The sequence below is a fragment of the Anolis sagrei genome, chromosome 3 (genome assembly GCF_037176765.1).
Source record: "Anolis sagrei isolate rAnoSag1 chromosome 3, rAnoSag1.mat, whole genome shotgun sequence".
Classification (NCBI taxonomy): domain Eukaryota; kingdom Metazoa; phylum Chordata; class Lepidosauria; order Squamata; family Dactyloidae; genus Anolis; species Anolis sagrei.
The window spans coordinates 141,617,297-141,643,774 of NC_090023.1; the positions used below are offsets into that span (position 1 = coordinate 141,617,297).

Below are 26,478 nucleotides of genomic sequence, written 5' to 3' on the forward strand. Positions count from 1 at the left end.
TGCATTGCTCAAAGCTGTCCCAACTGCTAGGCCCATCTTAGCATTGTGATTTTACATTACTACAATGTTATCATATTGTATCATAAAGTTTAAAATGTTGCTTCTGTGGATTTCCACACTCTGGCATTTGGATTGCTGTTACATCAGAACTTTGGTTAAAGTCAGTAATTGATAGATAAAATTGTTTTTTTTCCCTGAGTTTTGTTTTTTGTTTTTATAGACACAGAGTTCTGCTAAATCTCCTGTTAGTTCCAATGGAGAAGTTACATCTTCAGTGCCAGCCTGTCTGTCACAGACCCCATCAGGAAGTGTTCTTCAACCTCTTTCTTCTATGGGAACCTCTAGAAATCTGTAAGCTGAGGGGAAATTGTTCTTAGTAAATGTACTTTAAAAGCCTGGGATAACCTATGATTGCAAGATGAATATGGGCTCCTACTCTTAATATAGGGCTATATTGTGATACGCTTCCACGTTTCAATTGATTTGTTTCTGAAGGTGGCTTAAATATAGATTGAAAGGATCGGTGAATACCTGCACAACCATGACCACCCTGCCAATCCTTTTATAATACACAATACTGTCTTGCAAACCATCCCTTTATATATAGATATAAATATAGAGTGTTATATGGCTTTGTGAATAATAGAAACATGATGTTATCGATATAATTCTTTTCATATTCACCAGGAAATCGATAAACACCCATTAACTATATCGGATGATCATGTTCAGATCCATATACTAATTATAAAGCAGTTCTAATGTTCTTTATTATTTAAGGGTTGTATTAGTAAGATTTTGGAAATTAAAGCTGTCATTCTATGGTTTTTCTTGGCAGGGCACCTTTTGCACATTTAATAGAAGAAAATCTAAGCTACCTTCACAGCTTTAGCACTGTTATACAAGAAGCAACACATGGCCAGAGTAGCAGCTTGAAGGTAAGTCTGTTTGGTACCGATGCCCTGAATTCTCCCTTTCACTTGGAGAGAGAGGGATGACATGATAACTTATTTATTTTGAAAGAAGTTAGTTTGGGATTCTGTGTTCGCACTTGAGAAACCTTGTGTAGCTGCTCCTGAACTGCACATAATAGACACTTGTGGAATCACAGTTCAGAATTTCTGGACACCAAATTGCAATGTTACTGCTATCTGGGGAAATTGCATTTTGAGGCAATGATAGTGTTGGATAGTTTCCCAGAGTATGATGACTCATTAAATTAAGATGCAGTCTCCTTCAGCAGAGAAAATTCATTGGATCTCTCACATATCCCTCTGAGACTAATTTAAGTAAAGGAAGGTAAACAGACAATATTTAAGGTTATTTTTTCGTGTCAGAAGCTATTTGAGGAAACTAAGTCGTTTCTGGTGTGAGAGAATTGGCTGTCTGCAAGGCCGTTGCCCAGGGGATGCCCAGACATTTTACCATCCTGTGGGAGGCTTCTCTCATGTCCCTGCATGAGAAGATGGAGCTAACAGATGGGAGATCACCCCGCTTCCCAGATTCGAAGCACTGACCTTCAGATCAGCAGTTCAGCCGGTACAAGGGTTTAACCCATTGTGCCACCACAGCTCCTAATACTTAATTTATGTGACTGAATAGTTTACCAGTTCCACTAAAATTTACTTTCTAACAAATATATATAGATTGTCTGGCTCCTGGCTGAAATAAAATTCCAGGTAAAAAAAATAGTTAATCATGTTGGGAGAGAAAAGAGACTATAGTAAAACAAATGGTGAAAGTTTGAGAGTAAATGTGAATGGAATAGATATGTGGGAAATCCTTTAACTGCCCAAAAGCTTGGGGGAATCTCAAAACACTCACTCAAAGGGTAATCTTGCAACATAGTTGGATTTTTTGTTCTGTTTATATAATTGTATGCAAAAGCTCTAAATCTCTTTGTCTTAGATGGGAGGTGGGGGTGGATACAGATATTTTAAATCAGTCCAGCTCAAGGTATCTGATGTGGAAGAATGATAATCCCCCCCCCCCCCCCAATGTACCAGGAATTTTACTACTTGTTTCCTTCAGCTGCAACTGTTCTTTTTTTTCTTTCCTAAAAGCTTATTTCTCAATGAGTCAGCAGTGGTTCAGGGAACACCACTTGAGTAGCACTATTTTAGATTACCCCAGAGTTACTAGCATTGGAAAAAATGATAGGTAGTCATTATGTTGAAGTAAAATCAGAGATCGCTCCGAATGTATTATTCTGTACTTTCTTATTTCTTGTCTATACTTACAGTTTCATAGCAAAGCAAGAAGCATAATTAATTGTTTTCCTATCTTTTTTACAGAGTCTTGATTGGAGCTGGCTAAATTAGTTGCATATGCAAACAGTACATCAAAATGCACCTGAGTTCCATGTGTGCATTTGATCCATTCTAAATTGACCATCTGCTACTGTCTGAGCATCTTACAGTTTGGACTGCAATATGTATAAAGAAAGTACAGCTACTAAAATTATTCTTCTACATTTCACTAAATCCAGTCTCCTAAAATCAAGAGTTTTGCACCCGCTTTAAGATTACTCAAATTGTATTCCACTTTGCAAGGTCCTGATTGCTATATTTTGTTCAGCCAAAATACACTATTTGCTCTCTAACTAAACAGGAACATTCACAAGACCTGTCTTGGAAAATGACTGGCCTTGCTCCTTACACTAAGAAATGTGCCATCCCTGTCATAGGGAATATAATGAAATCTACCAAAAATAAGTTATGCATTATAACAAGCAAAAAAATTCCTTCAAAGAAAATGGAAAGGACAATCACTTTCCTAAATACTTTATTGTAGATTTCACGAACACACTCACATTTTTTTCTCTACTCTTCAGGTAATGATTGGTAATCACTTGCCTTTGAACATAATGGGGATATTTTGTTATATGCTATCTAGTTTTTAAATGTGTTGATTTTTATACATGATAATGTCTGACTTTACCCAAAACAGGGTGAGTAATAATTGTATATATAAGAAATACTTTAATAAAATAAAAATAATGATGGGCTTGTTGGCTCTTTTCTTGTAGTAGTTAGAAGAGTATCCAAGCTAGAAGGGAATTTGGGCTTTACTTTTGTGGACCTTCTGATATACAAAAGAACATATGGCTCAGGTGGATAAACAAATTGTCCTCAGACACATGACATAATTCACAACAGGTGTTGTCCCAAAATAATTTCCGGGGCAAAATACTATACATAGCTTCCAGCATCAAGTATTAATTTTCTTCTGAGTTTTGATGCTAAAAAATATACTCCCCCCCCCCCCCCCCGAAATATAGAAATAGAATCCGTATGCAGGGTCTGGCTCATCCCACACACTTCAAAGACAGGACTTCTTAGAAATGTCAATCACCTTTACAATCCAAAGTGGTAGCTTTTCCCCCAACTCTGTCCTGCCACACTACAATCATGATAGGATTTCACTCCATTCTGGATTTGAGAACCATTTCTGAGGATAACTGTGAAAGAGAACTTTATCTATTTTAAGAGAAGTCTGTACTTCACTGCATAACTGTCAGACTTTCCCCTCTTTTTTCAGCGTATTCCCCAACATCTCTCCAAATCAGAGGAAATGGGTTGTTGTAGGTTTTTTGGGCTGTATGGCCATGTTCTAGAAGCATTCTCTCCTGAAGTTAAGTCTGCATCTATGGCAGGCATCCTCAGAGGTTGTGAGGCCTGTTGGAAACTAGGAAAATTAGGTTTATATATCTGGAAAGGCCATTTACAGCTCTCAAATGTTAGGTTCATATAAACCCAATGGCCATATAGCCAGAAAAACCTACAATACCCCAATGATTCCGGCCATGAAAGCCTTCGACAGTACATCAGAGGAAATGGTTTAAATAAAATTAGGACCTTCCCCTGATTTTGAGTGTATTGAAAAAGACAACTTTCAAACTGATCCTATAGTGCAATGGTTCTCAACCTAGGGGTCCCCAGGTGTTTTGGCCTACAACTCCCAGAAATTCCAGCTAGTTTACCTTACCAGCTGTCAAGATTTCTGGGAGTTGAAGGCCAAAACATCTGGGGACCCAAAGGTTGAGAACCATTGCTGTAGGGCCCCAGAATCAAAGCTACATCAGACCACACTTCCAGAATTTTTTTAGGGATTTCTTATTCTCAGAGAACCCCAAGATCCTTCCATTTGTTGTAAGATAGTAGAGCTTAAAAGAAACCTAAATCAGAGTCTGTATTTAGAATATTACCCAGAACCGCATAAGCATTCATTTTTTTATTTATTTGTTTATTTTTATTTACAGTATTTATATTCTGCTCTTCTCACCCCAAAGGGGAATTGGGGCGGATTACAGAACATATATACAGCAAACATCCAATGCTGATTATACAATGATAAGACAGACAAGAGAGGTATTAGGCTTTCCCATCTTTTGGCATTTTTGGAGGCTGTGCTTGGTTCTGGCCACAGGGGGGTGATGTCACTGCATCTCCTTGCCTAAGAGCTTTTCTTTGTTCATAAACGTCCTCCTTTTTCTGATCGAGCCCTGCTTTAATGTGGTTCCTATTTATCTACTCACATTTGTTTTCGAACTGCTAGGTTGGCAGAAGCTGAGCAGAAGGTCAGGCACTCATCCTGACCTGGGCTTCAAGCTATTAACTTTCCGGTAGGCAAGATTTATTGCAGTTTAGTGATTAACCTGCTGTGCCAAAGCCCGGCCCTGTGCTAAAGACATTTCTTCTGACTTATATACCTACACTCGTGTGATGCATAGGGTATGGTAAGTATTTGCTAGACACACTGCTGGCTGTTTTGCAGGTTAAATAAACCAACAATAATTTGAAAATTGGAGTCTTGTTGAACCAAATACATTTTGATTAGCCTTTATTAGAAATACAGATACTGTTCCCATTTCCTTACACTCCTGACTTCCTCTATACTGCTGTGTCATAAAGAACAATGAAACTTTAAAGAGTTTTCTGGACCAATGATGATACAATACTGACAACTGAATGTATTTTTCTGTGAAAAGTCCCAGAACAATCATTCATATGCTCTCCGTTCACTGCCTGCTCTCCTAATAACAACAAAAATTAACAATATACCTGTATCTATGCTGGCCTGTCATACCTGCAACTTAAGAATGTACACCAGAGAAGGAAAACAGCCCAGTAACTAAAGACACCCTGTGCTGAAAAATGAGAATGATGTGTAGGTGAATGACAGTGATATTTATGAAATCAAAGGAGACAAAAGGGAATGAGAAAACAGCAGCTCCTGGAATGCTGCACAGTAACTGGGGCAAAATGTAAAGCTTGCAGGGAAATAGGAAAATGAGGTATTTTAAAAATTGAATACATTTTGAGTGCATGGGCATGTGTGTGTGGGGGGAGGGGGTATTGAAACCAACTAAGAATTTAGGTATACTGTTTTGGGGGCACTCAAACAGTGTTTATAGATGTAACATTAGAATGACTGCCCTCCTGCCATGCATTCTTGTACACAACTGAACCAAGGTTAAAGATCCCCGATGCAGAGTTTTGGGGAAAGATCAGGGTTAATTTTAAACTTCCTAAAGATAAATAATCAAACCCTGGAGGGACAATGGGAGGAAATTTGGTGCATAGGACCCCAGGGAAAGTGCATCTTTAAGAAAGGTGCTTCTGTTTCAGTGGAAGGATCTTGAGTGCAAATGACCCCAGTACCACCTTTTTAAAAAGTGCTTCTGTTTCAGTCTGTTTATTTATTTACAACATTTATATACTGCCCTCACCCCGAAGGGTACTCGGAGCAGCTTACAAGTTATATGTAAATACAATATATTATATTAGCATTAGCAACATGCATTCCCATATTGTACTGCATCACTATACTGTAATATTATAAGTAATATTACATGTAATATGAAATATATAATTATTATATTGTATTATTATTAGTATTATATTGTATTACATAATATTCTTATGAATACAATATGTGTATACAATATATTATACAGGGTGAGGCAGCATAACTTCTTTTTTTTAAATGCGCACCGTTCAGTCGGTTGAAGATGTAGTGGAGCGCGAGTGGTCTTGTTCGAGAGGCAGGAGTATAAAGTTTTGTCCTGACACAGTTCAGTCGCCATCATGCGTTGGGACAGTGAGGAGCGTGCTTTTGCCGTTGAGTCCTACTTTTCAAGCGGATTTGGAGTGGATGGCCCGCTCTCCAAATTTGGCCTCTTGTGATTTTTTTCTATGCGGTTTTTTGAAATCCCGTGTTTATGTGAACCGTCCAAGGACCCTACAAGATTTGAAGACCAACATCCAGGAAGAAATTGCCAACATAACGCCTGCTATGCTGGCAAGAGTCATGACAAACGCCAGAAATTGGTTTACTCGGTGTATGGAAAATGGAGAATGGGGGATGTCACCTACCTAATTTGATCTTCAAAACCACGTAAAACAAAACATAATAAAAAAATAAAAATTTCTGATTCATACAATGGGTTTTATTAAGTTTTGAAAAAAGAAAGTTATTCTTCCTCACCCTGTATTATTAGCACAGCACAATATTTGTATTACATATTACTATATTGTTCTATACCACTATACTGTAATATTAGTAATATTACATGGCGCCCCCATGGCGCAGTGGGTTAAACCACTGAGCTGCTAAACGACTGAAAGGTCGCAGGTTTGAATCTGGGGAGCAGCATGAGCTTCCACTGTCAGCCCCAGCTTCTGCCAACCTAGCAGTTTGAAAACTGCAGGAAAATAACAGGTAACGGCGCTCCATACAGTCATGCCGGCCACATAACCTTGGAGGTGTCTATGGACAATGCCGGCTCTTTGGCTTAGAAATGTAATATAAAATATATAATTCTTATATCGTATTATTAGTATTATATTGTATTACATATCATATCTAAGGCAGGCATGGGCAAACTTGGGTCCTCCAGGTGTTTTGGACTTCAACTCCCACAATTCGGGAGTTGAAGTCCAAAACACCCGGAGGGCCTAAGTTTGCCCATGCCTAGTCTAAAGGGTTCGAAGGCAAGGGTGCCTGTTTTCACAAATGTGCTGGCATCTTTGAAATGGGAGGAGGAGTCATGGCCTGTCCATGTGATGGTCCATCACATGGACAGGCCATCACCACAGATGGTTTAGTTAGAAGTTGGAGGAGGCGATGGTGTGATGAGAGTGAGTAAATATTTCGTCTTCTTTAAAGGCAGAACCCCATGAAACCACAGCTTTCCCCCTTTTCACTCGTTTTCTCCATCTCAGTGTGATGAAGCCCCCTGGCTGGTGTGATGCCATGGCACCACTTCCGCTCCTGGGTCTCCCCCGCACGTTCTTCTCTCAAGGGCACGACCACCTCCTTCCTGTTCTGGCGCGCGCTCTCTCTTCCTCCCTCCCGCGCGACACATGATGCCCATCCTCGCCTGGAATAACGGAGGGGCTCCCTCCCCCTCCCTCCCTTTCGAAGCCTCAAGGAGGAGCCACCCGGGGACGTAAAGACGGAGCGCGCGGGGGCGACTTCTCTTCCGCCATTGGCTGCGCGGACCCCCTCACGCGCCCTTCCTGAGCAGCAACGAGGCGCTCCTCCGTTGGCGCCCCGAGCCGCTGCTCTCCGTCCGGGTCCCGGCCCTGAAGCGCCGCTGGCAGGTGCGTCCCTTGAGGGGTGGGGGAGGGCTTGGATGGGGCCGGCTTAGCTTCGCCGCACAGCGGGTCTCCTTGAAGGCGAGGCGCGCGGAGAGACAGACGTGTTGTCTTTGGTCCTGCTGGGCACTCCTGAGGGAGGTAGTCATGGCAACACGGCACGCGCACCCCGCTTTGGGCGGCACGTGAGGGATGGCGCAGCCCTCGCGCTGCTCCCCCCCCCCCTCCCGCCTCTTCCAATAGGGGTTGCCTTCTCCTCCGAATGCCATTCCTTGAGGGTGTTAATTGGGTCACCGCTCTCCATCACTCTGCAATCGAGGCCCCTCTCTGGTTCCTTACTCCAGAGGCTGTTTCCCGGAATGGAATGGGCCTGAGGTACCTTTCGCTTGAGGGGCAACCACAATAAGCGGTATAAAAATATTGTAAATAATAAATAATAATAATAACCACTATGAGAACATCAAAAGCTTCAATGTATTGTCGAAGGCTTTCATGGCCGGAATCACTGGGTTGTTTTAGGTTTTTTCGGGCTATATGGCCATGTTCTTTAGGCATTCTCTCCAGACGTTTCGCCTGCATCTATGGCAAGCATCCTCAGAAGTTGTGAGGTCTGTTGAACCTAGGAAAGTGGGCTTATATATCTGTGGAATGACCAGGGTGGGACAAAGAACTCTTGTCTGTTGGAGCTAGGTGTGAATGTTTCAACTGACCACCTTGATTAGCATTTGATGGCCTGGCAGTGCCTGGGGCAATCTTTTGCTGAGATGTGATTAGATGTCCCTGATTGTTTCCCATCTGTTGTTTTGCTGTTGTAATTTTGTTCATTTTCATAGTTTCTCCCTTTCTGTTGAAATTGTCCACATGCTTGTGGATTTCAATGGCTTCTCTGTGTAGCCTGACATGGTGGTTGTGAGAGTGGTCCAGCATTTTTGTGTTCTCAAATAATATGCTGTGTCCAGGTTGGTTCATCAGGTGCTCTGCTATGGCTGACTTCTCTGGTTGAAGTAGTCTGCAGAACGGTCGACTCCTGCAGAAGTGAGAGGATCCCAAGAAAATCCAACAAATGCTACATTCAGCAAAGGACAAGAGGGATCCTCTCACCTCTGCAGGAGTCTACCGTATACCATGCAGCTGTGAACAAGTCTACATAGGGACCACCAAACGCAGCATTGCCCTAACACAAATCAAGGAACATGAAAGGCACTGCAGACTTCGATATGGTTGTCACGACTTTTTACTAACAAGTGTATGGTGACTGGATATGGCATATGTTCTGTGTCTCCAAAACTAGAGCTGATAGGGGGAAACCAGTGCCATTTGTGGAATCGGCAATCTTTCAAGATGATGTCATACTACACATTGTTACTGTAATTCAATTCAACTTATAATTCAACAATAATACATAGATAAAAATCTCTTGAAATGTGCACAGGTAGTCCCGAATTACAAACATCCGATTTACAAACGACTCATAGTTAGGAATGGGGGTGAGACAACAGGAAGTGGGAGAAAGCTACCCTTTAAAAAGGAAATTAATTCCTGAAAGAGTTATCATGGGAGAAAGATGTCTCAACTGAAGCTTTACCACCAATCCTTGTTTCTACAGCAAGCCAAATCTTTCAAAATCCAATGACACGGGGACAGAAAATGAGGTGCAATCTTCTGAACAAGGGCACAGGCGGCAAAACAAACAGCACAGGGGTGTTAATCCTTCCCTATGCTATCCAAAGCTTGTGTGTCTGTTAAAAATGTACCTGTTCGGACTTACATACACATTCAGTGTAAGAACAAACCTACAGAACCTATCTTGTTCGTAACGTGGGGACTGCCTGTAATGATTTTCTTGGTGTTTTGCTTTAAGGTCTGTTTTTGGGGTTATTTGGGGTGCTGATTCAGACAACTGCATTGGGTAGAGCGCGTCAGCCCTAGTTTCTTAGATACGGTTGTCATGACTTTCTATGGGTGAGTCCGTGCCATATGTTCTGTATCTCTAAAACTAGAAAGCTGTGCTGGTTTTAGAATCAGCCGTTCAGATATATCTAAAAAGACAAAGTTATCCTTCAACAAGACCTTTCTACCAAATGTTGTATTTGAGTTCCATCTGAACCCAGGACATTATACTTCCAACCTTCTATCCCATCCTGTCTACCCAACTGGAACAATCCCTACATTCACTGGCCATATAGTGTGTCCTGACACTATTCCACAAATCTAATAGACTTTTCATCTTATGGGGTCCCCGAGAAAGGTCTCCAAGTCTCCTCTCAAATACTCCACAAATGGGTTATTGAGGCAATTTAGCAACTAGCTTAATGACTAACCTCTGACACTTTGAGGGCACATTTCACAAGATTGGTTGATGCTTCTGCAGCCCTTCTGTGAATATCTTTCCTTTGAGACTTCAGTACAGCTGAAGGTACAGGTCTCAACCATCTACTTTTATTCAGCACTAGCCGTCCCCTGCCACACATTGCTGTGGTCCAGTCTGTGTTTATGTGCTTTGTGTGTGTATATGTGTCTGTGTGTATATGTCGCCTACAGACTGAGAAAGGCGGTATATAAATACAGTAAATAAATAATTTGTGTATATGTGTGCTTGCATATATATATGTGTGTGTGGTTTTGCACATGCATCGTAATGTTGTGTGTATATATTTGTGTATGTGTGTTTGTGTGTGTATATATATTTGTATATTTCTGTGTTTACATGTGTATATGTATATTGTGTATATGTGTGTTTGTATATATGCATAAATAAGTGTATATATGTGTGTATGTATGTATATATGTGTGTGCGTGTATATGTGTATATTTGTGTGTGCTTGCGTATATGTTTGTCTGTATGCATGTGTGCCTGTGTATATGTATATTTCTGTGTTTATATATGTATATGTATATTGAGTATATGTGTGTGCTTGTGTATATGCATATATGTGTGTTTATATGTGTGTAAGTATGTGTATATGTATATGTGTGTAGGTGTATATGTAGATATGTATATTTGTGTGTGCTTGCATATATATGTGTGTGTCTGTATGTGTGCTTGTGTATATGTGTATGAACGTATGTGTATATGTATATATGGTTTATTTTGGAGGGTTTTAAAGTCCATTCTGCTGTTTGTGTGTGTGTTGAGGGGTGATGGACACTCGTTGGCCTAATAGGTGTATTGTGTCCAAATTTAGTGTAAATTCGCCCAGTGGTTTTTGAGTTATGTTAAATCCACAAATGAACATTACATTTTTATTTATATAGATTCTAGACTGAGCTGCAAATGCTGGGCTGATGTGGCCTTTGTTCAGGCTATACTTTCTTCTGTCAAGCCCATCATCCCATGTAGATTTCTTAGTTGTCTATTTTATGATGCACAGAGACCATGATGAAGAACTCTGGCTTTTCGAGTGATAATCTGTGCACTCACACAAACCTGCCCTGCATCCCCTCTTTCAGGTCCCTGGCTCTATGTTGGTGGACTTTGAAATTGAGGGAATTGTAGTTTGGCAGTTTGGGCATGGGACGAGGGAGCAGGGATGTTTTGCTAAGCTGGAGAGCTCTAGAATCCATTATGTGAGTATACAGATGACCATCCAAAGAATTAGTTATAGATAAGCAATCTGTTCTGCTCCTCCAACCCTCCTCCTGATTATATCTTATACAGGCAAATGAGAAATGTGACTCTTCAGCTCTCATAATCTCTCACCATTGGTTGTAGGAGGCCCCCGGTGGTGCAGTGGGTTAAACCCCTGTGTCGGCAGGACTGAAGACTGACAGGTCGCAGGTTCGAATCCGGGGAGAGCGCAGATGAGCTCCCTCTATCAGCTCCAGCTCCTCATGCGGAGCATGAGAGAAGCCTCCCACAAGGATGATAAAACATCAAAAAATCCAGGCATCACGTGGGCAACGTCCTTGCAGACGGCCAATTCTCTCACACCAGAAACGACTTGCAGTTTCTCAAGTCACTCCTGACATGACAAAAAACAAACAAACAAACAAAACCATTGGTTGTGCTAGCTAGAATTGGAGTGGCAGTCAAGTACCATCTGGAGCTCTACATCCCACATGGTCATGTTTTATGGGATTTTAGGAGATGGGCTACTATACAGGTTCACTTTCCTTATCTAGCACCCACTATAGTGCCATCATCTCTATAGGGGAAAAAAAGTACAAAATGCAGTTTGATCATCATATTAGACTAATCTAGATTAGAAGGCACAGAGATTCTGTGTCCTTGAGAGATACCAAGGCAGGATCACCACAATTTCTTTGCAAAAGACATGGGTGTAAAGATGGATATATTTCTTCACATGGTACTGATATGTCTCTTTCCATTTATTGCAGATCTGTTCCACTTTGCTGTGATGAAGAAATGGAGTACTGCTGTCTGCTGGACTCTTATTTTACTGGCTGCCATTTTCTTTGAAGACATTCATTGCAAAGGAGGACGTGGTGGAGCACGAGGAGCAGCACGGGGTAGTGCTCGGGGCACTACACGACGGTCAAAGTCTTCACCTCGCTACAGCTCATCTCGATCGGCATTGTGGGTGGCGGCTGCAGCAGCAGGGGGAGCAGCTGCAGGAGCATCAGCAGCTATGGCTTCTGGCAGGATCAGATCAGGTGGAGAAAACGGTCTAGAAAATCCAGATGCATCATTTGGCAATGGCACAGTTGAGGGCAGTTACTGGGCATGGACATCAGATGCTCAGTCCTCGCAACCTGTCTTTCTGTTCACTTGTCTGCTTAGTTTTGCCAGTTTCTTTTCCCTCTAAGAAAGCAACTTGCCTTTAAGGGCATGCTTCTTAAATCACTGCCCTGGTGTTTGCTTTTCTTTTAGAACTGCTCCAAGTTGCCCCTTTCCCTAAGTTGGACTTGATTGTGACCAGTAACTGTACCTACAAGGAATTCTGGAATTGTCTTGTGAGCTGAGTTCCCTACTAACTGTCAAGTATTCTATTAAGGTTTCTGAATTTTGTTTCCATCTGGATGCAGTCAGATAGAAGGCCAAAAAAGTCCAGCTCACCTCTGGTGCCTCCACCTCTGTGCATGACAAGGATTTGCTCAGTACAATATAGGAAGCCATATTAGCAGTTTTGTCAGCCAAGTTTAGCAAAGCCTAGCTGCTGAATTGCTTGAGGTAAAGTTTATTCCTATCATTGTTAAAATTTACATCACAATATTATGCTGCGGCAATAAGGGTATGGTGCTTCATTGGGAAGAGAAGGGAAGGATCAGCTATTGCCTTGGTGGGTATCCTAACATTATATGAATTGATGCCTGATTGCAACTTTGTTCCAGTTCCTCCTCCTCCGGCACTTCAATCCAAGCGAGTTTTCTTCTATGAGAAATGTAGTATTGCTAGTAAAAGAGAGAGACCTTAGTTACAACGCCAATTTGAGTGGGAAAACCTAGAATTTGAGATAGGGTTGTAAGAAAATGGAAGTAAACAAAATAGCTATTGTGATTGTAGTGTACAGTAATGTGAATAGGAAGTGCATGTGGTCCCCTATGCTGTATTCACTATTTCCAGGAACTAAACTTGTTTGTATTTAATGGAATATATATTTTTGCTTATTCTATTTCTGAAGCTATTCTGTTAGCCCTATATTAATATGGTAGTGGGTTCACAGAGCTATTATAGTAAATATTCTTGCTAATCTCATGCAGCCATATATGGAAAAGCCAAAGCTCAATGATAGAGCACCTGCCAATAGTTTCTATTGAAAGGATTTCATTTAGAAGATGCAGAAAAATATTTTTGATTGAGGCTTAAGAGAGACGTGAGGAACATGTGTATATCATATACTAGACTGTAGTGAAACAACATTTGGAGGGCCAGTTATTCTCCATTGTGACCAAAAACAGCAGCATTAGACTGCTGAGCAAAACAAATCAGTGATAACATTTAGTACAAAAGGCAGCTACACGTGTATGTGACATAACCAAGAGCCTGGAAAAATAACTTAGGCAGGTTCTTGAAGCTGTAATCCAAACATACTCGAGATGTGCACTGTAAATATACACACAAACTACCTTTGCTAGCTATGTTGCACGTACCTTATTTCATATTAAACTGGTAAACAAAACCAGGGTTTAACTTGGTAATTAAATCATTCCATTTTGCACTCATAAACAAAATTTAATAATTTAAAGTTAAATGTTCTGTAAGCGCATGGTTAGAGTTGAAGCCTTAAAGCCCAGCCTTAAGGGGCTGATGCAAGCTGCAGCAGAGCCACTTGTGCCTGAGCAGAAGGCAAGGACAGCTGCCCAACACTGATCTGCCTTTGACCAAAATCCTCTGGTCTCCATTACAACTGCCAATGCTCAGCAATCACTGCCAACTCTTACACCGAGGCAGTCTTCTCACTAATTTTCCTATTTTTAACCATTTAACAGTTATTTTCAAAAATAACAATTATGTACTGTCTCAAATACTCTTCCAACACTTGGGACCACATTTCACGTTTTAGAAAAAAATGTGACACCTTTAGGACTAGTACATTTTAGCACGAGTTTCCATGATTACAACCCACTTCCTTACATATATATTATAGTACAACATACAAACTTCAGGTATGTTAAACATTGTTATTGTGGGAATGGAATCAAGAGTGAAATAGGATTTAGAAAAGTGCAAATGTATTCTTAACACTAATAATACACCTTTAAACATTTGAATTTTGCCAGATTCTATCCTTTTGGTTGTGATTTTTGCATTGAATAAACTGTGAAGACCTTCAATATGCATATAACTTGGTTTGATAAGAACTCAAGATGTAGTGTATTTCTTGTGTGCCATAGCAGGGATGCTTCATCGAAGGGGGCTTCCACTTAAGCTGTTTTCATATGAGTAGCCTATTTACAAAATTATCATATCTCCTAAACAGAACTTAGAAAATTGTTTTGTGATACTTTTACAATATTGCTTTCTTGTTTCTGTGATGTGATATGTGTATGTATATATGTATGTATATATATATATATTTAAAAAGTACATATTAGTTTTGAATCCATAGGTATTTTAACAGCAAGTAAGTAAATCAAAAAGTTTGCAATAATGTAGACCAGTGGTTCCTGAAAGTTTTCAATCATGAAACCCTTCAGAAGATACCCCCCAATGAAACCCTAACTCTGTCCCTAAGCATTGTGAATCCATAAAGTTTTTCCTTTTTTCATCTACTCCTACTGCCTGAGTGTTTTGTATAATGTAGTATGTTTGGAAATAAAGACAAAATGTTTTAATAAATAGAACTGCAAACATTTATTTTGGGACAAGAAAATATTGGACATAGCTACAAACATTTATTTTGGTACAAGAAAATATTGAATTGATGCCTGATTCGTAATGATAGGTGGACATGAAAGGAAGCATTGCTCAGATACCCTCTGAGGACTTAAAACAGCTCTGCTGGGCAGTTCTTTATAGATGCAATGGTGGAAGCAAAAATGATTTCTTTTTGCTGCCCTCATTGCCACAGAGAAGGCTTTCAAATGCACTCTAATTCCATGCTCAAGTTTTCCACCACCATCTCTCGAGTCTGGCCATTTTCCCATTCCAGAGATCAGCCAGAGCTTCAACAGAATTGCTTGCAAAAAGGTGACAAGAAACTCTTCATCAGGAATCCATCCAATCCCCCAACCTCATGGAACAGATCATCCCATAATTGATCTCTCACCCCTGCAGGAGTTTTGAATCCCAGTATGTCTAAACCTGACCAGAAAATGATCAACATCCTTGGGCCCTTGGACCCACTGCCACTCTTTAATTATGCACTTCAAAAAAGTGCTGCTCCAGATGGCACATTTTTGCAATGTATCACCATGATACAATATACTCAATCGCATAGCATGGCATACAGAAAAAGACGAAAAAAGGAAGAATAAGTCTTTCTTACTCATTTTATTTATTGAAAGTATTTCTTAGCTACATTTCTAAGGTGGCTTGAATTAATACTTCAGAAACTAGCGATGGAGGTTACAAATGTTCTTTGCTATTGACTACTGATCCTCAGGATCCCACATAAATTGTTTGCAAAGAGCCGATGAAAATTGTCAATAGTGGTATATAGTCCATGTGTATTAGATTGAAGCAAAGTCTCTGTAGTCTTGCTCAGCTGCATGGTGATGCTTTCTGCACCAGACACAACCTTCTAAAATGATCCTTCAGTCCAGCATTATACAGAAATCTACTCAAGTTGGTCAAGCATTACTTTCCCTAGAAGTCCCTTGCGGAAAGAATGGATAAACTCACACGCTGCTGCTTTGTAATTGGGAGATGTCATAACCACATTTCCTGCCAAGGGAAAATGAAAAGGATTTTGCCACAATACTATGTTCCACAATGCTGTATGACTGACAGTATCCCAAAGCCAACTGAAGATCCCTTCCACCCAAATCTCCACTCAGTTATGGAAACCCACTGGGTAACTTTAGGCAAGTCACACTTTATCAGCCTCAGAAGTTAAAGACAAATCCCCTCTGAACTAACCTGTAGTAGCTTCGCTTTAGGGTCATTGTAAGTTGGAAATGATTGAAAAGCACACAATCAGTTAAACAAATAGAGTGAAAATATGTGGCCTTGTCTGACCTCTTTGTCAACTGCAAACCATTCCAATATCTCCACATTCTGTCCTGACAGTGGCCTCTTGTCCAGAAAGGACAAAACTCACTAAATTCTGCAGCTTTCCAATATGGTCCTATAAGAAATGCTTAAAATGAGTTTTTCTTTGAGATGGGAAGTGGTGGATTTGTTCATTGACACTCCGTTTTGTGTGGGCAGTCTGCTAATGCATCTCGAGTCTCCTTCTGTTTCCATTAGTGGTTTGAAGACAGTGTGTATCCCATTAAAATAAATATTTTTAAAGTGTGCTGGTCTCCTTGATATGGGGGGAGACAATGCTCGCCAATGGGATGGGAAACAGAACGGATGATTGAGCTAGAAATGGGAAGAGGTAATCCTGGGTGATGGTGCTTCATGCAGGCCACATGAACTTGAAGGTGTCTACGGACAACGCTGGCTCTTCAGCTTAGAAATGGAGATGAGCACCAACCCCCTGAGTCGGATACAACTAGACTTAATGTCAGGGGAAAATCCTTACCGTTACCTAATCCTGTGATGACAGCCAATAAATTATCCATCTTCTTTAAAGACAGAATGCCACATGAGGAAGACGATGCCACCTGCTCCCACCCCCCCCATCCCCGCCCTTTGTGGGATGTATTCCTATGATGCATAGAATTTCCAGGCAAATATCTGAACAAAAGGCAACACAGGGTTCCTCAACAGCAGCTTAAATTACTGAAACAAGGCAAACAAAAACTGGGAAAAGAACTTACCTGTGCCAGTCAGTACCTTGACTCGCTGGGTCTTGCCAAGGTGCAGCGCAATACTCTTGAGTACCATCTCCACATTATCACATGGATCGGGAAGTCCATAGTGTTCTACATAACTGCATAGCAGGATAAAAATGGGTGGCAGGAAGGTTGAAAAGTCATGGCGATTTCCCACTTTGGACACAAAATCTAGCCCCAACCCAGACCCAAAGCATTATCTCACCTGAATTGCTTCTGACGGTTCAGTGTGTAAAGCAGATAATCAGCAATAATCTCCTCACCTACTAGATGATCCTTAATTGCTCCTGGGTGGAAAAAAAAAATAGCCATTGCGTCAGGAGCAAGCAAAATATAGAGTTATTTCCTCCTTCCTGACAAAGTTACTTGGCAGAGAGGCTACAGGATGGGCTTGTCTGTGTCAAAAAGGTCCCCAATGGGCTCTTGCCATAAAACAATCACAAGCAGTGCAAATCATTTACAGTACCAAAACTGAGTCAAATAGTGATTTGGGAGAGCCCCAGAAGATTGCACCCTCAGCAGCATATGTGAACAGAGTCTTCTCACCACATAGTGCTAGTTTTAGCCCAGTCTCAATAGACTCAATCTGAGGAGACAGTACCCCAGGAGTATCCAATAAGAATATAAGGGGTCGGTCACAGACCTGAAACAAAAAGAGTTCAGAATCAGTTCTTACAATGTCTAGAACTGACACACAACATTAATGGAGGAGGTGTTATCTATTTGATAACAAAAATGACAGTAGTTTGCCCCTAATGCACAAAGTAGGGTGGGAATACATACAACTCTTTGAAGACTTATCTGTCAATTTCCCACTCCATACAAAATTAATCAAAAATGGAAAATGGCATCTCTTGAATCCATTCAAAGAACAGAGATGTTACATTCTGGCCTAAAACATTCTGCAATTCACCTTCTCTCTCACAGTGTTGTGAGACAAAACTCTGAGACTATTGTGGAGATATGAAATTACAATTTTGAATTTACTACAAACATCCTGGAATGAGAATAGGACACAGATGTGCGAACTAAGGAAGAGTTCATCAATCTTGGAACGGCCTCAGATTATGATTGAGGATGGCAGGATTTTAATAGTGACTGCAAAGGGTGGAAAGAGAATTTCTTTGATGTTCATAAATGACAGCCACTATTGTCCATGGTCTTTCTTGTGTCTGCACAGGAATTCACAGCACTGAATTGTGCTTACTACCCTTTACTTCTAAGAAGATACAGCCATGGCCAAAAAATATATTGTACCTATAAAGAACATTCACTAACTGGAATTGGACTTAGTTAAATGACTACCTATCCCTAAATGTAAATGCCTAGCTACAAAAGGCTTCATCGAAGACCCTTTACATGCTTCTCATCATAAGGATTTGCTTAGTGGCTACAATGATTCCCTCCCTCATGACTGTATTCTAAATGCAACTATCTTCCAAGCAAGATCCGTTTGATACCACCTCTATTATAATTTAGGACCTAGCTTTTGTGAGCACAGAGACCTCCTCTTCCTTTTTGTGGTGTTATATACACCACATATTCCCTGCAGTACTTCACCTCCCACAATGTGTGCCATTTCATGCTATGCGGAGCACAGAATTCCCACCTATCTTTCCACTGTCCAGGATGTTTTCATATATTGTGGAAACACAGGCAAAAGAACAGAAAACAAACAAAAAACTTTGACTGAAAACCAATGGAAGGTTGAAGAAGAAATTGTACTGTGGATTCTAGAAACATCATTTCCCATTTTGGCATGACCCACCACTTTACCTGGATTTTGGTGAGAACAGCTCTGGTAATACCTGGTGTCCCACCAACCACTGAAGCTTTTCCTTTGTGGTGGAAAGAAAGGAGAAAACAGTTATATATCACCACCCAGATAATCTTAACACATTTACTGGACATTATCTTCTCAGGTCAGAAATCAGCTCCATAATTTTTTCCCCAAGCAACAATGAATGTAAAAAAGCTCCCTGCCTTTTCCAACAATATCAAACAAAACATGCTTCAAAAGATCACTAACTAGTACAAAGCAACCCATGCCCAGTTTGCTATTAACGTAATGAGATGAGTAGAGATAGAAATGACTTTGCATAGCTTTTGTTGGTGCACCAATTGCATCTCTCCCTGTAGAACAGTGGTTCTCAATCTGTGGGTCCCCAATTATTTTGGCCTTCAACTCCCAGAAATCTTAACAGCTTAGAAGCTAGCTGGTATTTCTGGGAGTTGTAGGTCAAAACACCTGGGGACCCACAGGTTGAGAACCACTGCTGCAGAAGGAAGATTTGACAATGGTTCATATCTTATTTATCTCTCAGTTAGACTTGCTATAATCCATTCTACATACGGCCATAATTCAAGACTGTTTGGAAACAATGGCTAGTGCAAATCATGGTGGTGAGACTATATGTCTACATGCCTGGATTTCAGAGACATGTCACTGACTTTGTACCAAATGTCCTGGCTTTTCATTCTGAGCTACATAAAAGGTGCTGATTTCAAGCAACAATGCTCTAAATAATTGTGGGGGAAGGATAATATATTCTTAAAGGTAGCGACAATACCCCAACTGTAATAGAGAAAGCTTGGCAAGAAATATAAGAAAGAAAAAATTGGGAAGGGAAAAAAAAACTTAAATAAGCAGTAAGGGAGATAATCAATGATCTCTGGTGTCTCTACATTAATGGACACAGCATAGGAAACAAACACGATGAACTTGACCTCCTAATACAGAAAAGGAATTGCAATATAATAGGCATAACTGAAACCTGGTGGGATGGGTTCCATTATCTCTATTCTACTGCCTTTACAGGCACAGCTGGTGCAAATACTGGAAAATTCACTCTTTGTGGCTGCTCCCACCCTTTGAAATTACCTCCTTAGTGAAGTTAGTATTGCTCTTTCTTTGTTTTTCTTTTGGCAACAGGTTAAGATCCTTTTTTCCAGCAGGTTTTTGAAAACTGATTTTAACAAAAAATGACTTTTCTGGTGCTGTACTGTTTTTAAGTTATTTTTAATTGGTTTTCATTGTTATTTAATTCTGTTTGTTTTTTATTTTGCATTTTTAAAAAACCCTATATGTGTTTTATTCTATTCTCTGTAATTTTGTAAGCCATTTGAGTTCCTGTCTGGAAACAGGCAGAATATAAATAAAGTGATGGGTGGGTTAATTGACAGAATACCCTAACTGCAGATATTTGTGCATGTTCAATATCATCTTGTTTACTTTAGTACAGGCAAATACTACTATAATCTTAGATTTTGATAAAGATTATAAATCAAGTAGCAAAAAAACCTTTTTTGAGGTGCCGTCTTCTTACTGAATTTATGACTGACGATTTCCCGACATTTGGCACACCAATGACCATGATGCAACTCTCCACGTTCTGGAACCAAACAGAAAGAGATCATCCCCTGCTAAACAGAAATATTGGTCAACATCATGGGTCTCTTCTGTCTCATAACCAGAAGCAACAGCTCTACAACAGAACTAACCTCAGACCTCTGATAACGTTGGTTGTTGCTTATGAGTTCAGTGACAAGGGGAACAATCTGCAAGGAGATATAAGAATAATTTCAGTAGAAGAACAGGTGAAATTACTCTTGCCTTTAAAGCTGGATCTACACTGCCCTATATCCCAGGATCTAATCCCAGGTAATCTGTTTATCCCAGGTTATCTGACAGTGTAGACTCATATAATCCAGTTCAAAGCAGATAATCTGGGATAAGATTCTGGGATATAGTGCAGTGTAGATCTGGCCTAAGTGAACAGGTCAACAATTAAGATGGTGCCCTGTTCTTCTTTATCCTGCCAATAGATATGAGCACAAACTATGAAAAAAACTGTGAACCAGATCCCACTGTTTCCGCTACCTTGAAAACATACGTAGGAAACCTGGATCTGAGATACAGAGCTAAGCTATTTTGCAGGAGACAATTTTCATATAAAAATGCAGTTAGTACCTTCATGACATTTTCATCTTTCAGGCAATCTGTGAAGACGACGTGTCTAAAACCTTGCTGTTCCAAACGTTTTAGAACCTCCTAAAAGGCATACCAAAGAGAGATTTATAACATTAGAGGGAATGAAGAAACTTCAGTGATTCACATTATGATTTCCAAAATCGTCATCTCCATATTCTATTTGTTTTAATATGAGGATACAAAGATGCTCCACAAATGAATTTGCATACAACTTTTCACAATCTGGAAGGTGGTGTGCTTCATAAACCATTGAGCTCCTGATGGCGCAATGGGTTAAACTGTTGTACTGGCAGGACTGCTGACCGACAGGTTAACGGTTTGAATCCAGGGAGAGTGGGTTGAGCTCCCTCTATCAGCCCCAGCTCCCCATGTGGGAACATGAGAGAAGCCTCCCACAAGGATGATAAAATATCAAAACATCCAGGCATCCCCTTGGCAACATCTTTGCAGACGGCCAATTCTCTCACACCAGAAGTGACTTGTAGTTTCTCAAGTTGTTACTGACACAAACAAAAAAACCATATCGAGGAACCATGGTAGGTAAGCCGCAAGACTGTCCTGGAATGAAACCATTTTTATTCCAATAAAGGATGGGTATAAAACAGTAAAACATGCACATAAAAAGGGGGTGATTTTAAGAGATCTTGATGGTCAACTAAAATAATACTTGCTTAAAATAAGGCCAGTGAGAGACCAGGTAAGTCTATACCACTGAAACTTGGTGAAGGCTCTTTCTCTTGCTCTAATTAGCAGAATTTCTAAGTATAGAATAAGTATAGTATAAAAAAGCATGTGGAAAATATGTATTTATTTGATTTCTATTGTGTGTTTCACTTCAATAAAGTCTTAAGAAGCTTTACACACCCTGGTCCTATTGATGCCATTAAAGGCCAAAGCTACAAAGCTGAACTGGACCTGGAAATGAACTGGCTTTTGGGCCTCTTCCACACAGCCGAATAAAATCCCACATTATCTGCTTTGAAGTGAGAGATAGGGCAGTATGGACTCAGATAACTCAGTTCAAAGTAGATAGTGTGGGATTTTCTGTCTTGATATTCTAGTTGTGTTATATTCATAGTTGTGAGAGATTCATGTCTAGTTATATGGCTGTGTGGAAGGGCCTGTAGTGAAGCTAATATAGCACTAGCAAAGATGGGGGAGAACTGAAACATTCAGAAAGCATTGCTTTTTTAACTCAAAGTACACACTCCTTGATGTTTTTATGAGTAGTTTTAGATTTTTTTAAAATGCCCCCAAAACATGTTATTTAATGTTTTCTCTTCACAGTACTATGATCCCTATCATGGAAATAGCTGAAAAAACAAACAAACCTGTATTTAATTACATGAGTAAATATACTGTGAGAACATACATAAAGCTGTATACTACCCCCTAAGATTGAATATACCTTGGTGATTCTGGTCTCTTCCACACTGCCATATTATCCAGATGATCAATCCACATTTTCTGATTTGAATTATAGGAGTCTACACTGCCATATAATCCAGTTCAAAGCAGACCATCTGGATTTTATATGGCAGTGTAAAAGGGGCCTGTATTTCTATCTTCCAGAAGAGAAAAGTTGGGATATTTGTACAGTGTGTTACTCACACTGTGGATTAGTCTACAAACCACTGAAGTGGCAAATATGGGGAGATAAAACATAGGTCTTACTGGTTTGTGGGTGAGATCTGCTAGGTCCATTTTGTTCAACACCAACAAATGTGGACGGATTCCCAGGGCTTCGTACAATAGTGGGTTCCTGCCAGAGAATGGGATGTAGGTGCGCTAAGGAGCCAAAGGAGAGTCAAGAAGAATAGTAACAGCCTGGCATACATTTGGAAGAACTGCAGGGAGCAGAAATTTGTAGCTGGCAGCATAGGATGGAATTTCAAACTAGACTGGGTGAAATTGAGAAAGAACCTAAATTATCACAGGATCTCTGGATTTTTAGAGTTAAAAATACAATGTCAATATTATGGTTCTATACAAGTGGTGTTCACCTGCACTCTCTCACAGTATAACAGCAAAACAGTCAGCTTCACTGGCTTCCAAAGCACAAAGCTACCCTCACTTCCCTCACTTAAGGGCAGAATGCATAAGCTTAACATCTCATATGGCAAGAGACTTCTGGAAATGGAGGATAAGAGTATAACAAAGCAATGCGTGATGGAGGAATATAAGCGGGGAGGAATATAAGCGGGGAATATAAGCGGGTGATGGAGGCCCTACTCCATCACAATTTGGTGGGTCAACAACCCTAATGTAGTTGGACAAGAAGGTGATTAGAGATAAAATCTTTGAAATGGGTGCATCTGACAACCTACAGACCAGTAAACAGCAGTTTCCACTACTTGGTACCCTCTACTAAAAAATGATTAATATCATCAACAGTATTTCCAAGACTTAGTCTGTAACCCGTAGAAAAGCATTTATGGCCCTGCACTTCCAAACAATGCCAGCAGGCTGGCTAGACGGAAGATAAACAGAGGGATCCCTCATGCCCAATGACTTTGAATTTGTGGGTCTTGGGAAAGAGAAGATTCAATACTCTATCTGTTACATTATCCTATATATAATGACCCCACAAACAATCTTCTGGGAGCTCTCTTGGAAGAAAGGGCAACATCGCAACAGTCAGAAGTTATCTGTGACTTTTTAGCAGATTATTCAAAAAATATAACATTAAAGGTTGGCACATTTGCAGTCACAGGCCAAACAAAATAAAGTCTACACCTAAGGCTAGAAATGGAAATAGTTTGGGATTATACAAAACAGACATTGTCATTGTTATCATGTCACTGCTACTGTAATTTTAAAGAACCAGTATACAGAGTAAGTTTTAATATTTATATTGGAAAGTGCTAATTGTACTTTTAACGGTTGTATATTATTTGAAGTCATGGCCTATGGCTGGTACAATAAACAATTCATTCAAATCCATTAAGGCCCTTCCAGACAGGTCTTATATTCCAGGATCTGAACCCAGGTTTTCTGCTTTAAACTGGATAATCTGGCAGTGAGGACTCATATAATCCAATATAAAGCGGAAAACCTGGTATCAGATCCTGGGATATAAAACCTATCAAGGGGGCCTTCCACACAGCCATATAACCCACATAAGCTATATTACCCTGATTATGAAGGCAGAAAATCCCACAATATCTGCTTTGAATGAGTTCACATTGGCATATATTCCAATTCAAAGCAGATGTGGGATTTTATTCAGCTGTGTAGAAGGGGCCTGGAAGGGCCGTAAGCCTGAGTTACACCACAGTGTTGTTGTGAAGATAAAAATGTGGAAGGGAGATGATCCTTTTGCTGTGGGTGCAAGATGAGCTACTTGAGCAAGACTAAATAAATATAACCTTCGCTGGGATAGAAATGTTTAAAAAACCCTCTCTCCAGCTTTGAAAACAATGAAAGGGGAGCAGCAGCACTGCTATGTAGTGTCCTAATGCTCTTATTTGCACACCTGTAACACGTCGGGCTTCAGTCTCCCAAACTACAGCAGATATTGAAGACACAACTCCCCATTTCTTAAAAGGAAGCATAAAAATGCAGTGGAGGGTTTAAAAAAAGAGCATTTAACATTGTTAAATGTCTTCACAGAAAGACCCGATCTCCTTCAACATGGCCCGCTCTAAAAGGATATGCGAGCATCGTGCACCTCCAGGATGCAATCCACCGCACGCAATCGGCTCTTCATGTCTTTCAGCCCTACAAAACCAAACCAAGTAGAAAGAGTTAATGTGAAATAAGTTATACACAATCTGTCTGCCACAGACGCAGGTGAAACATCAGGAGGGAATGCTACTTGAACATGGCCACGGAAAACTCACAGCAACACAGGCCCCTTCCAGACAGGCCATATATCCCAGGATCTGATCTCAGGTTTTCTGTTTATCCCAGATTATCTGGTAGTGTGGACTCATATAATCCAGTTTATTTATTTACTACACTTTTATCCCGCCTTTTTCAGCCCGAAGGCAACTCTGGGCGGCATACAGACTGGCAACAATTAGATGCCGAACACACATAAAAACATCATTTAAAATGGTTAAATCGCATAATAAAATTCATATAAAAACAATTTAAAACTATAAAAATTAGTGACTTTCAGGTTTAAATCCATGTCCATTTGCCTAGTTAAGCCGTTCCATATTCGTTCACAATACTGAGTTTATCTGTTTACAATGAGGTTCCAAAAGCTTGCTTGAAGAGCCAGGTTTTTACTCTTTTCCTAAAGGTCAGGAGGGAGGGGGCTGATCTAATATCCCAGGAAAGGGAGTTCCACAGCTGAAGGGCCATCACTGAGAAGGCCATGTCCCTCCTCCCTGTCAAGCGTGCCTGTGAGGCAGGCAGGATCGAGAGCAGGGCCTCCCCAAATGATATTAAATTCCTGGAAGGTTCGTAAGTTTCAGCTTTCGAATAGGTAAATTGGGCCGAAAATCAGGGGTCAGATCCTGGGATATAGGGCCTGTCTGAAAGGGCCCTCAGTTACACATAATTCCTATCCATCATCCCACTTTAAACCCTGTGGCAGCCTCCTCCTGCAGAATGATGGGGCTTGTACTTGAGTGGGGCCCAGGAGCATATGAGAGGCCCCGCCCCTAAACCACAAGCCCCAGAATTCCGCAGGAGGAGGCAGCCACAGGGTTTAAAGTGGGATCACACTCTTAACCTACTCTTTAAACCCAAAGTGTAATGTAGTGAGGCCCCGCATCTAATGTTACTGCCTCGAGCCAACTCACGTGCCCCTCCCTCTTTCCTCTCCCCCCCCCCCACGCGCCTTTGGCCATGTGTCCGGGGAACCATCGGGCCACCTCCAGGCCGCGGAAGTCGAAGTGCTCCCGCCAACCCCGCAAGACGGGCGCGAGCCGCATAGCTCTACTCCTCCGCGCGCGCCGAGCCTGGGCTGTCCTTCCACTTCCTCGTGCAGGGAGGGCGCGTGACGTCGCCTGGGCAGAGGGCGGGCTCGGGGAGGTGCCACTCCTAAGCCCCGCCCATAGGGGCTCTGGCGGCAGGCAAGGAATACTCAGAAGGGGTTTGTTTTCCCAGTTCCTTCTTGTTACCAAAAGAGTGGGTCAACGCGTCCATCCTTATAAGAGACTGTGTATTGTGAGCTTTCCGGGTTGTATGGCCATAAATAAATAAAGAGAAACACTCAAAAAACAGGGGAATTCTAGATAAGAATCAATCAGGGCCAGCTAACACCTCCCAACAACCGTTTCCCCCAGGCAGCAATCAGCCAGGCTTTGAAGCTACAAGGCAATTCAATTTTAAGACCATTAGCACAGCTGGTAAATCATCAGCAATTATAAGATGTATCAACCAAAAGGTTTCAAGTTCGAAGCCCCGGCATGAGCTGCCAAATGACAGCCTAGCTCACTGTTTACCTAAGCAATTCGAAAACAATTTTAGCTGTGATTAGAGAAATTAGGTACTGCTAAAAGCAGGGGATGTGTTTTACAATGCCATAAAAAGATCAGAAACTTCCAAAAGGAAGGAGGAATCCTGGCAACTCTTTGTCATCAAGGA

The 26,478-nt window shown here is 40.8% G+C and overlaps 2 protein-coding genes across 2 annotated transcripts in view; one reads left to right on the forward strand and one right to left on the reverse strand.

The window, feature by feature from the left end:
• CHUK (component of inhibitor of nuclear factor kappa B kinase complex) overlaps nt 1-2,698 on the forward strand; it is a 38,180-nt gene extending 35,482 nt beyond the window's left edge. Inside the window, exons 19-21 of the mRNA XM_060769331.2 lie at nt 221-351; nt 839-938; nt 2,295-2,698. Coding sequence (XP_060625314.2) covers nt 221-351; nt 839-938; nt 2,295-2,321 — 258 coding nt within the window. The 3' untranslated portion in view covers nt 2,322-2,698. The remainder of the gene's footprint in view (nt 1-220; nt 352-838; nt 939-2,294) is intronic.
• A 12,782-nt stretch (nt 2,699-15,480) lies between these two features.
• On the reverse strand, nt 15,481-25,885 carry MTG1 (mitochondrial ribosome associated GTPase 1). The gene is made up of 11 exons (XM_067466925.1): nt 25,730-25,885; nt 24,591-24,657; nt 22,612-22,714; nt 20,917-20,997; nt 20,448-20,504; nt 20,248-20,338; nt 18,723-18,784; nt 17,493-17,589; nt 17,152-17,233; nt 16,932-17,044; nt 15,481-15,888 (listed from the first exon to the last, which is right to left on the reverse strand). Exons 1-11 carry the CDS (start codon nt 25,821-25,823, stop codon nt 15,782-15,784), a joined length of 954 nt encoding a protein of 317 aa, XP_067323026.1. The 5' UTR covers nt 25,824-25,885; the 3' UTR covers nt 15,481-15,781.
• Between the last annotated feature and the right edge of the window lie 593 nt (nt 25,886-26,478).

Coding starts and splice junctions, on each gene's coding strand:
- MTG1 (XM_067466925.1), bottom strand. CDS start 25,823: ATGCGGCTCGCGCCCGTCTTGCGGGGTTGGCGGGAGCACTTCGACTTC. Junction 22,715..24,590: donor GAGGTGCACGATGCTCGCAT/ATCCTTTTAGAG, acceptor GCGCACCTACAT/CCCATTCTCTGGCAGGAACC. Junction 20,339..20,447: donor AACGTTATCAGAGGTCTGAG/GTTAGTTCTGTT, acceptor GTTTGGTTCCAG/AACGTGGAGAGTTGCATCAT.